The 12,079-nt window shown below is 38.8% G+C and overlaps 1 protein-coding gene across 2 annotated transcripts in view; it reads left to right on the forward strand.

The window, feature by feature from the left end:
* The window catches only part of RFK (riboflavin kinase), a 67,794-nt gene extending 56,990 nt beyond the window's left edge, over window positions 1–10,804 (forward strand). For both annotated transcript variants that reach the window (XM_019517434.1, XM_019517433.1), the window contains exons 2-4: window positions 3,151–3,302; window positions 4,577–4,679; window positions 7,660–10,804. In XM_019517434.1, coding sequence (XP_019372979.1) covers window positions 3,151–3,302; window positions 4,577–4,679; window positions 7,660–7,790 — 386 coding nt within the window. In that variant the 3' untranslated portion in view covers window positions 7,791–10,804. The remainder of the gene's footprint in view (window positions 1–3,150; window positions 3,303–4,576; window positions 4,680–7,659) is intronic.
* Window positions 10,805–12,079: the final 1,275 nt, after the last annotated feature.

Consider the following 12,079-nt stretch of genomic DNA (forward strand, 5'->3'; position numbering starts at 1 on the left):
CTGTAAAAAAAAAAAAAAAAAAAAGTGTCCTTTGCCGATGCTGTTCCTGCCAGTCCCCTGAGCACGATCAGCCTGGCCCTGGGACACTTTATCAGCCCTGGTGATTTGGTTGGTGCAGAGAGGCTGGGGTATGGGGGGAGAGGAGGGAAACCTGGAACTGACGCCACTGCTGTTGCAGAAACTTCTAGTGGTGTTGCAGCATTGGTAATGTGAGACCATGTTTCGCAGCCCATGCAGGACAGCATGATGTGTAATAAAGGGCAGGCCATTTTCTGCAGAGGTGAAGCTGCACCTGTTGCTGACACACAAGTGCCCCTGCTGTCCAGGGCAAGGTTATCTGCACCGGGTCTCCTGAACCAAGATGGGGTGAAGTGGGGAAAATTTTAACTGCTCATGTAGGCATAAGACTTATTTGTTTGAGAGTGAAACATATCCTGATTGCAATGGCCGTGTTGGAGAAATTCTGTAATTATTTCTGTGTGCTTCCTAAACCCAAGCCATTAGTATTGGATTCTCATTTTGACTACATAATGTTCAGCTTTCGATTCTAGTAACAGCTAGTGCCTGGCTGTGCTAAATTCTGTAATGCTGGGAAGCTGGAGGAAGTGGGCTGGTCTAGGCAGGAAGGAAAATTTCTGAAGAATTTCCCTCCTACAATGACATAGCATGTTTTGTAATACATTGCAAACATATTACAGTTTGAGTGGCTGCATCATTGGTTGGAGGTGTCTTTTTACTGATCGCTGATTTTGGTAACAAATTAGTTTCCCAGTGTTGAATAAAGTTTGTGTGTACTACTCTGTGTCATTAAAAAAAATTCTCTTCACTCAAGGTCAAAACTGACTAGATGAACAGGTGGGTGCCTGTGAGCATTATAAGATGTTTATAAAAGTGTCATTGTACTTTAGCCCTAGAAGGAAAAACATGAGAATTAGGAGTTCCTTCAGGAGAAGAAAATGCAAGGTGGGAAACAAAAAGGCAAAAGTAGCTAGGCTTGGCCTGAAGGGAATATATTTTTTCATAGAGTCTTGGTATATAAGTGAGGTTGTACACGGGTAAGTAAGTTTATAAATGTAATCCAAATCGGTAACCACAATTTAAATCACATAAATTTAGAGGTGCACTGATACATTGGTCCGCTATCGGATTGGGACTGATATAAAGAAAATTGGCTGAACTGGAAATTGGTCTGATGTAGCTGATAATTTGGCTAATAAATGCCTGTGCACGCGTGCAGCCGCAACACAGCTTGTAGGCGGTGAGGAACACAGCTTGGCAGCATGGAGAGCTGTGTGCAGCTGGTAAGTCCATTGTGGTGGAAGGAGAAGGGGGAGGGAAGGGGCATAGTGGGGCAGATCAGTGCCCCCGTAGCGAGGGAGGGAGTGGGGCAGGGTGTGGTGCAGGATGATCTGTGGCTCTTCCGGGGGGTGTAGTGGGAGTGGGTAGGGCGTGTGCCCCCCCAGATCTGTGCGGGACAAGGCTAGCAGGCTGGGGCCAGGGCAGCGCCGGGCTCTTCTTGGTGGGGGCTGGGCTTGGGGTGCGCAGCGGTGGTGCTTGGAAGGGACTACAGGGTGGGGGGGGAGTGGGCTATGGTGAAATTTGGTGTGGCTGCAACCTGACCCCCCCATAGCCCCTTCCCAGCCCTGCTGCCGCTGGCCCCTAGCCTAGCCCCTGCTGAAAGGGGCCCAGTGCAGCCCTGGCTCCAGCGCGCAGCTACAGCTGTCCCACCCTGCTCCATGCAGATCCAGGGGCACATGCCCCCCGCGCCCCCTGGATGAGCTGCGCCTCTGTTCTGCACCCTGCCCTGCCTGGACAGTGCCTGCCCCACTCCCTCCCTCACCATGGTGACATTGATCTCCCCCCCCCCCACACCACTTCTCTCCCCCCTCCCTTTCCACCACAACAGACTTACTAGCTGGATGCAGCTGTATCCAAAATTGGATTTGTGTTGGCCGTTATGCTTCCTTAAAAATCGGCTATCAGTATTGGCCCCCAAAATCTCTATCGGTGCCCTCCTACGTGAATTGTACTTGTTTAAGTAGACCTATTACAAATTAAAATTCTTTGCGGAAGCATGCCTTAAGTGATAATGGCTAGCAGGAAGGAAATGAGTAAGTTGTTACAGTGGTGTATTTTCTTAATAACTCTACAGAATTTCCACTAATAGGAAGTGTTTCAAGACAAGTATAAAGTCCTGAATTCATCATCCAGTTCACAGACAACAACTACATAAGGCCATCTGATCCCAACAGTCTTTCCTGCCCATGTGCAGGGTGACTTGACCCGATGCTTTGTGAGGTCTCTTTCAGCCCCTAACAACTATGAAACTATGAACCTGAATTCTTTCTGTAAATGAATTTGATATCCTTCTTTGGGAGGTCTGCAGGATGATCAAAGATTTGAATTGGGGGAGGTCAAGGATCATCCTTTGCAAGTTTTAAAAAAAGTATTTGTTTTAAAGTGTGGTCTTAGCTTTACATTTTTTGGTTGAGTTTCTGCCATCTGAGCGTTTCTTAATTCTAAGAACTTCAAAAAAGCAATATGTACTCCAGCTACTGAGGGGTGCTTGCAGTCCTAATTTTGACTTTGTAAGACTCAAAACCTTGTTTCATTGTGAATTCTGTTGTCTAGTTTAGTTGTTTTCAACCAGGGTCCATGAAACACCTTGGGTTCAGTGATGTAGGTGTTGCTATGGCAGGAGCAGCCAGGTAAAGCTGCCCCACGCACACTCCTGCTGCATTGTGGCTCTGAACAGGCTGAAGTAGGCAGGAGCTGGCTTTTGGCTCTAGCCCTACCTCAGAGGCATGCAAGATAGTCCTTACTCACTGTGCCTCTGTGTCCAATGGAGTGTAGGGAGCAGGACTGGACTGGAAATGGCTGAGCAGCATTAAGCAGCTCCTTCCTGCTTTAGGCTGATCAGAGCCCTCACATACAAGAAGCATGTGTATGTGCTACAGCCTTTCCTGGGCTGGCCATGTTGTTTTACACTTAAAGTTTGTATTGATTAGAACATTGTGTCTTAATGGTGAGTAACTTCTATTTTTAAGTGTCATGAGTGATGGTTTGTTTTTAATTGTGTTTTTAAACTGTGTAATATATTATAAGCACTTGACTTACATATGTGTACATCTTTTTAAAAATATTTTGCAGCTAATTTTTCTGAACAAGTGGTCGAAAGCTTTCCATCTGATATTTCTACTGGTATATACTATGGATGGGCCTGCGTTGGAAATGGAGATGTGCATAAAATGGTTTTAAGCATAGGCTGGAACCCATACTACAAGAATGTTAAGAAGTCAGTGGTAAGAATTCTGCTTATTATGGTACTTCAACAACAATAAACCAATGGGACATTTGGCTTGAGTAACATAAGTAGGATTTGGTCCTTAAATGGGTTTTGTGGGACTTAGAAATCCCATTTCAGTCAGGAAACTGGTTCTAGTGTATTTACATACCGAACAGGTAAACTCTCAGACTGCATTTCAGAGTCATCAAGAATGAGAGATGCTCTTTGCTACTTCTTGCCTTATAAGTTTAAACTAGTTAAATTTTTATTGCAAAAGTTCTTTGAAGTGTGACAGATTATGCTGTAGTACTGATAGTGGCAGATAAATATGGACTTCTCCATAGTAAATACGGATACCAGCAGCCTCATGGGATCTATTTGTTTGTTTGTTTGTTTTTAATCCACCTATAGATCAAAAGATAAATTTGTAAAACTTAATAGGTTTCTCTGTTAGTGGTTTTCAACCTGTGGTCCGCGGACCCCTGGGGGTCTGCAGACTATGTCGAAGGGGTCTGTGAAAGATGACTGTGAAAATAAAGTTTCAGATCCCAGAAAAGGCATTCCATTTCCAAAGGGGTCTGCACCTCCATTTCAAATTTGTTAGGGGTCTGCAAGTGAAATAAGTTTGAAAACCACTGCTCTGTGTACTTCTGTTTTATCCTTCCATTCATTTTACTGATAACTGTGGGAATCTGTGTATATTAATGTAAAAAAAAGGCTTCTTAAAGGAATTAGTACTAAGCTAAAGGAACATGAATGCCATTAAAAATGGAAGAAATAGGTACAGCCCAAGTCAGCTTGGTCTTTTTCAGCATTATCAAAGAGCCCGAGTGGAGGAGTGTGTGCATGCACCATAGTCCTAGTCACAGGGCAGTTTTATCTGGCTGCAGTGTTGCAGAACTTCTGGGTGGGGGGGGTGGGTCTCATAGTACCTCAGTTGAGAATCCATGATTGGAATATCAAATCATCGGGTATTTTTAGTAATATTTATGATCCATAGTCTCCCCTCATGTGGGTAATGGCATGAAACAGACTTAAGTCTGTCTAACTGGAGCCTCACAGATGCTCACATTTTACTGTAACAGTTTTCAGTCAGGTTTCTTGAACATGCATAAATTTTAAACTAAAGTATTTTACTTTAAGGCCTTAAGAAAATAAAGTTTTTTTTCTTTCAATATAATATGAGCAAAAGGGCTAAATGTGGGTTAAAGGTTTCTAGAAATAGGGCAGTTGGATACCCAAAATAATTTTAAATTGCTAAGGTCCTAACTTATTTCTTTGGGTCTTTAGGAAACACACATCATCCATACCTTCAAAGAAGACTTTTATGGAGAAATTCTTAGTATAGCTATTGTTGGGTACATCAGACCAGAAAAAAACTTTGATTCCTTAGGTAGGTATACAGATCTTCAAATGTTTATTGTATTTTTGAGCCGGTCGTACATTTCCTTGTCTTTTTTCTCTATTACATGATTATCAAAGGGAAAAAGGAGCTAATCTTCTGCATTCCAGCCATAAATGTAGTGTTTACTAATCATAGCTGTACAGATTTCTTTCTTATGTACTATGCCTACTTGTACGGTACGTAGAAGAAAGATGCCATTACTATTTAGGTAAAAAGGAAAAATTAAGGAATACAGAAAAACATAGAAGAGTATCCTGCCAAAACTTCATACGTTTCAACTTTGTCCTATCTGTTTTTTCTGGACGGAATACTTTCCTTTGGGTTACTGTGGTAATATCACTGCTAAAACCATGGTATTTTTCTACATGTCTTTCTGAATCTGAGCTTTAGTTGAGAGTGAGTCCTTCAGAAAATCTGAATTATTTTTCAAGGCTGCTTACTTTTCACATGTACCCTATTCTTGGGTGGCTCTTTTAGTACAAAATTCAGTTGAACTCCTATGTTTTGCAGGCAGCATAAGACACCCCAGTAGGTGGTATATTTAAACCCTTCACTATGATTAGAATAAGCGAGTCATGCCTTTTTTTTTTTTTTTAAACATTTCTTACTAACGTTGGCCGAAAAAACCCAACTTTGACTGTGGAGGAGCAGCAGGCAACTTAGAACTGATTTGTTAGAAAATTCTGTATAAAACTTGTCTTGCTTTCACAGAATATGAGGGAGACTTGGGGTGGGGGGGAAGAATCTTGTGACAGATAGTGCCTTAGGCCACACTCTCTTCAAAGTGCCCGAAGCTCTTCCTAATATTGGTGTTCGTTATACAGTGGGAGGTGCTTCTGAGCTTTCATCTGGTATGTATCAAGAGTAGGAAACTCTCAGAGAATGAGCCTTTTTGTACTGAAGTGTGTGGTTTAGATGCAAATTGCTTATGCTTTGCAATCGTGTGATTGTCATAGGACTTAAATTACCTTCATTTTTTTTAGTTTTGTAATGTTGTCTGCAGTGGCTTGATATGTGGCTGCCTATTTAACAGGTTAAGAGGCTGCTGTATTTAAGCATTTCAGTTCTTTGCATTTTGAAGAAGAGTAATGTTAAGATTTCACTTTAGCATCTCTTCAGTAGTGCCTTTTTTACTACTTACTCTTCTCCATGTTACCTTTTCTTCAAAGTGTCCAAGGAAAAGAATTTGGCATTACAGTAGTTATTCTCAACACTCATTAAATGCCCCTTACATGAAATTCTGTTCAGATTATACATAGCAGGGTTTTCCCCCCATGAACCCAAAGTTATGGACTTGATATGGAAATGAGTAGGTAATATTCTGTGGTCTGTGCTGTTCAAGGTTCTATGATTTATTGAGGTACTTTCTGATCTAGGAATCTCTGATTCTTATGTTGGAAAGCCTGCGAGAATCTTGGTCTCAGAAATTGGAAATTCCTAAATTTCTCACTGCATCTAATGTGACATTACTCTCAAAAGTTTAGTTTCAGATTAAAGGTTTACTAGTGCTAAAGAAATCAAATGTAGTTGATGGCAAAAGAATGGGGAAAGTATATTAAATTCACTTTCATCTGATATGTGCTTGATGCAAACAGCTAGTAAACAAAAGAACAAATTTATGTCAAATGTCTTTTATTAAGTTCTTCTATTAAGAACTTTGGGTTTTCCAAAGAGACCTCTGAGAACAACTTGGAAAAACAAAATTAGCTTTTTAACATCTTAAACATGAATAAGCAGGACAAAAACACGTTACTATAAATGAAGCAAGACTGGCATATACTGAAGTTTATTTTAACTGGTTACCAATAACCTGCATTGAGAGAGAGTTACTTTCTACCTGCTCCAGTGCATGTCAGTGGTGCCTGGATTTCTGGTATATCAATCTTTGGATGTTTATTCTCCTCCAATGGTGTATTATGTTAAGTTAATGCTTGCCTAATGTTTTTTCTTTTGAGATTTTTACCTTTCTCTTTCACTCGTTAGTCCATATCTTTTTTTTTCTTTTACACAATATTTATATCTTCCAAAATCTCAAACAGGAGGCATTTATTAGCCTTCTTTGCTTATAATTTGTACATTAGAGAAACAAAGGTGTCTTACAGAATCTGCTTTAAAAGTGTTCTCTTAAGTTTACTAAAAATCATGTCAGTAAATGTCTATTTCGAGAAATAAACTCAACTTTTGGAATCTCAGTATTCTAAATGCTATATATTTCTAATCCCTGAGACGACTTTAAACCTGAAGTGGACACACATGCAGGCCTATTGCATCTGCCTGGAATGTTTAAAAATGTACCTGAAAAACCAAGTACTATTTTGAATAGATTGAATCAGTGTGAACTGGTTCAGTGTTGTGTGGGCACCAAGTGTCCTGTGGCATAAGTCCGCTCAATCCTCTGGGCATCCCACACTACACTGCTGTAACTGGCTACTTTGGTATGCAGCCAGAACTCTACTGCCCCCCACCTGTTTCCCATTTTGTTGGCACTTTATCATCACTGAGCTCCCTTGCATTGCTTGTTCAGTGAAAGCTATCTTTCTAACACCCAGCTCTGCCCTCACATGCTATATGACTGCAGCCCTTCCTCATCTTCCCCCAGCTCTTGGGAACCTAAAGGTATGACTCCAAGCACTTTCTCCCCCCTACTTACAAATCAGGCAAGCACGCTGCAGGCTTTGGTCACTTGCAGGGAATTAAAGTTTACTGAACTCATGTTTAGGAGAGAAAGGAAAGTAGAAAGCTAAAAATACCTCCTGGGACCCTAAAGTGCAGGTCCTAACATTTGCCCCAACCGCTCATTCACTATGAGGCATACTGGGCTCCTAATCAGTGACATTTGGGAACAGTTCAGTTGTTACGTGTATCCACACCTGTTATGTGTGTCCTTGCCTTTGCTTTCTTTCAGTGTTGTGCTTTGAATTCAGGTTAATTTTTTTAATGCAAGTATTGTGCTTCCTTACATTTACAGATGAACTCATTTCAGAAATTCAGGAAGACATTGCAGAAGCTAAGAGAAAACTGGACTTACCAGAACATCTTAAACTCAAGGAAGACAACTTCTTCAAAATGCTAGGAGGCCAAATAGTAAATGGCCACTAAGTGAAAGCTCTTATATGGGCAATTTTACATGAAATCTTTGCACTACTTCCATTGATACTGAACTGTCCTTTCTGGTTAGCTAACTGAAGTTGGAGCAAAGCACTGTAAAACAGTACCACTGTGTTAGGCTTCCTTGCACAAACAAATTAAGCATTAAAAATATCATGCAAAGGGAGTGGAAAGTACTGGTAGGTTCTTTAGAAAATCATTGTGAATCTTTGTTTTAAATTGCTCAAAAGTTTGTATCATGTACAAAGTTGAACCAAAGTTAGTCGTATCCTTATTAAACTCATATATTTAGGTAGCATTTAAAGGTATTTCAAATTAGAAAGTCATTCCCTACTTTTTGTAATTATTTTTACATTTCCTCACATATAGGCTTTAGCTATTAGCTTAGGAAATAAAATATTGACCATGTTACAAATTTGTTGGTGGTGTGGAAAGCCAATAGTCAGATAACTAAAGCGAGAATAGCATACTGTAAGTTTTGTGTTTCACAAGGTGTATGTATCTCTGGAAATTAGTGTTGAAGCTGGCATTTTTAATTGAGACTATTTATTGTATCTTTATATAAAACGTTTTATCATTAGACTGTCTTCTGGTTTAAAGTTCCATGGCCACTAGATTAAGGTTTACTGGAAACGAAAGATAAACTCTTTATTTAAATACATAAATTCCATCATAAAAAATTATGAATTGACTTCTTTCAAAATAACAACTTACTAACCTGAAGACTGAATGCACTAGTTTGAGTAGAGCTAAGGATCAGGTCTACTGAATCGGTTACCATGCCAGGAAACTAGCCACCTTGGGAATTGAAGAGGGTAACTTCAAAAGTATATACAGTGTAGCAAAAATTCTTTTAGGAAAAAATATTAAATAAAATTTGTTCTTGACACACAAGCCATGGACACGGACAAAAATTCCATGTTATAAACTGGATGTACTCTGGGAAGTGGATTCTGGAAATCAAGTTCCTTGCATTATGTGTGATTTAGATCAAATGTGATCATTTTTACCTATAAATGTTTTTCTTCTAGCTTTATGTTGGGGAGAGGGAATAACTAAAGTGATTTTAAGCCTTTGTGATCTTGGGCTACTCCATGGGCTGGAGCAACCCCAATTCAGACAGTGTTGGGAACCTGTCAAAACTACAGCTGCCTTCCAGAGCTGTTACAGGCTTTGTAGTGGGACTCAGAATAAATGCAATGCTGCGATCTTGCCTTGACACATCCCAGTCCCAGCATGCTTCTTACTCCAGGGCTTATGAGGAGATCTTCAGAAGATAGCCTTACATCTTACTGCTTCAGTTCGTGTACTGGATATAGGGTTTCTAGTTCCACAACTGCAGAGGGCTAAAGAGGTAGAAGATCTCACCATGTGTATTAGGCTGTATTTCTTGCTTCTGAAATTTTGCAGCAGAAACTTGTTTAATATAAATAGTCTACAGAGTTAAGTAAATATTGACCTTTCTAGTTAAAACTGTCCCCCTAAATCTGTCTCTTCAGAGCGTGCACAGAAAATTCTAGTTTCTTCTTGGAATTTTTCCATAGACATTTCAGTTCTTGTCACTCTTCCTCTATTCATGCTAAAGCGAAATTCACTTACGTGGTTGAAAATATTATTTAAATGACATAGTGATTGAGTGGCACTTCCTATCTGACTCAGTGGAAGATATATTCCTAAATAAAATAACTGTACAACAATTCAGACTTCTAAGCAGGAAGAAGGATGACTGTTCAAGATATTTTTTTCATTTAACTGAAGGTATGATAGGAGGGTTGTTTTCATTATGTGCCAGGATGACTAGTTTTTCCTGGTAGGATATTCCCCAGTAAGTGTTTTTTGGAGGTCTAAACAGCAGAGATGCCTATAAGCAAAATGTGGCCAGCATTAGAAGGACAGCTATATGTTAAAAGTAAAACCCCTGTTCATTTTTAAGATTACAGTTACTATGGTAGCTGCCTTTTTGCCAACTGTTTCATATGTCAGCTTTGAAATTATTTATCATAATTTTAGCAAACCATGGTGCCTTGAGACATTTTGAGTAGAACTGTTCTGTAACAAGTAACAAACACTACGTGTCTAGGACCATTGCACCATTTGGATGTATAGCCATTGCACTGAGGGAGAGGGAAGCAGCAGCAAAGGGAGGACTTGAACTGCTAATTTTGTGAGATTTATAACTGTACTTCTGACTTCAGTTATAGTGAACTGATATGCACAGAGAAGTGCTTGTTTTGTCTTCAAGTTAGCATACTGAAGAAAACAGATGAATATCCTTACACTGTCCGACAGCACCCATCTCCATTTATTTGTTAAACACACCGTTCATTATTTAAGTTTAATACTGAATTCTTAGTTTGACAGAGACTTTATGAAGGGTTATATTTTTGTATTATATCAAACTAAACATACAAACACTGTTGCTTATACTACTGTTATTTCTGCCTAACTTATTGAAGAAACTGAAGCTGAGTGACAGTTACTGATATTCCTGCTTGTTACTTGTTTTCAGGTAAAACAAGTTGTTGCGTGATATAAATCCTGCATGTTCTGAAAGAAGTGCTGTTATCTTTTCACTATTTTGTTCTTTCTTGCATTTCAGTGTTGAAGCTGAAAAAAAGCTGTCATTGCTGCTTGTTTTGAAGAGCTCAGTGTAGTAATGTGTGTTACAAGCCCTTCAAGGGAAATGTTGTAAATGTTAGATTTTAAAAAGAACCATGGAAATGCTTCTGTTGATGATTGTAAAAAAACAAACCAGAAAACTCTTTTTTTTTTTTTTTAAACAATGCTTGTATTTTTTAGCTGAATTTCAATTGAAATTACTGCTGTCTTTGAAAAAACTTATTGATGATGTTGGGGACCAATCAGTACAACACACTCTTCAAAATTGGAAGCTGGGAGGGATTTTAGTCCTGCATTTGGATAAAACTGCACAATGTTTCCTTGAGTCTTGGTAGTTTACACTTGTAGCAGATGTTGAAGATTTAAATAAAGTGCAATAAGTTGTTGTTTTTGCCTGATTCTTCTGTCTTAACTGTTTTAACTAGCTACCTAGCCTTTCCTTTGAATTAATGTTCAATTCAAATGCTGATCTGCACACCTGTTTGTGTACCATTAGAAAGATAGACGCTGCATTTGATTGCTGTGTGTATAGTACTGAAATAATAAATCGTAGTTATCGAATTTAAAATATGGTCTGGCGAGTGCTTGAGTTTTAGATGTGGAACTCTTTAAGTCTTGAAGTCCAATCTCTAAGCTCTTGTTTTCAGGCTCTAGGCTTAGTTGTAGACAGATGAACAACACTTTAAAATTGTAGCACTTTACAGCTGATCTACTGTTTTGTATCTGTCCTGAAATAAGCTAATCCATCATAATTCAAAACTTGAAAGAAACGAGTTTAAATTACAGTGGTTTTTAAGTGGAGGACTGAATAGATTAAGCAACTGTATTGGTTCAGCTTAGTGTTCACCTACTGTTATGTCCATCTTCACAAATTCTGCTTTTTTTGTCTTAAAAGCATAAAGGATTGTCTAACAGGGTAGTAGCCTGGAAGAGCCTTTGCACTAAGGTTCCTAATGTGAATATTCTACTCTGCACTTAGTATTTGTACAGAGTGAGTTTCCATGCAGGGAGATGAAGTTTAACAGCTGTTTCATACTAAATGTCCAAACTAGCTTAAATTGCAACAGCTCCTGATGTAGACTAATCACGAAAGATTTGCAAAAACAAACTTAAAATGAAAGTCTACTAAATATTGAAGCTTGTATCTTGCTATCTTTTCCCTTCTGAAAAAGATTTATTTCAATACAAGATTTAAATAGTTTTCATGTTCAATTTGCTTCTTAATATTTAATATTTAAAACTAAGTTAAAATAAATTTCATTTCACTTTAGTAGTTCAGCAGATACAATTTTCCAAATTCAGACAATGAAATGGACTGCACTGTGGAAATTCAGTCCAAATCATGGACTTAAGTTGTGAAGCACTACTAAATGGTATTCATCTTTAAAAATCCAATATTGAATGGTCAGTTGCAAACGTTTAGACAAATTCATTGTAAGTTACACAATTGGAAAACTTTTACCTTAACTGAGCAACACCTTGATGTTGCTATTTGGGGTTTTCATGTAGATAAATTGATAGTGTCAGCTTCTAATAATTCCTAGTGTGAATTTGAACATTTCTAACAATTTGGGGTTTTGTATTTAATTTTCTCTTCTGTGGGAACCCAATACTTTTGTCATAAGTCTTTACTATATTTTTTTTGGTCAGAGGTAGGGGGA

The sequence above is a fragment of the Gavialis gangeticus genome, unplaced genomic scaffold, assembly GCF_001723915.1.
Source record: "Gavialis gangeticus isolate Ggan-Ray unplaced genomic scaffold, GavGan_comp1, whole genome shotgun sequence".
Lineage (NCBI taxonomy): Eukaryota > Metazoa > Chordata > Crocodylia > Gavialidae > Gavialis > Gavialis gangeticus.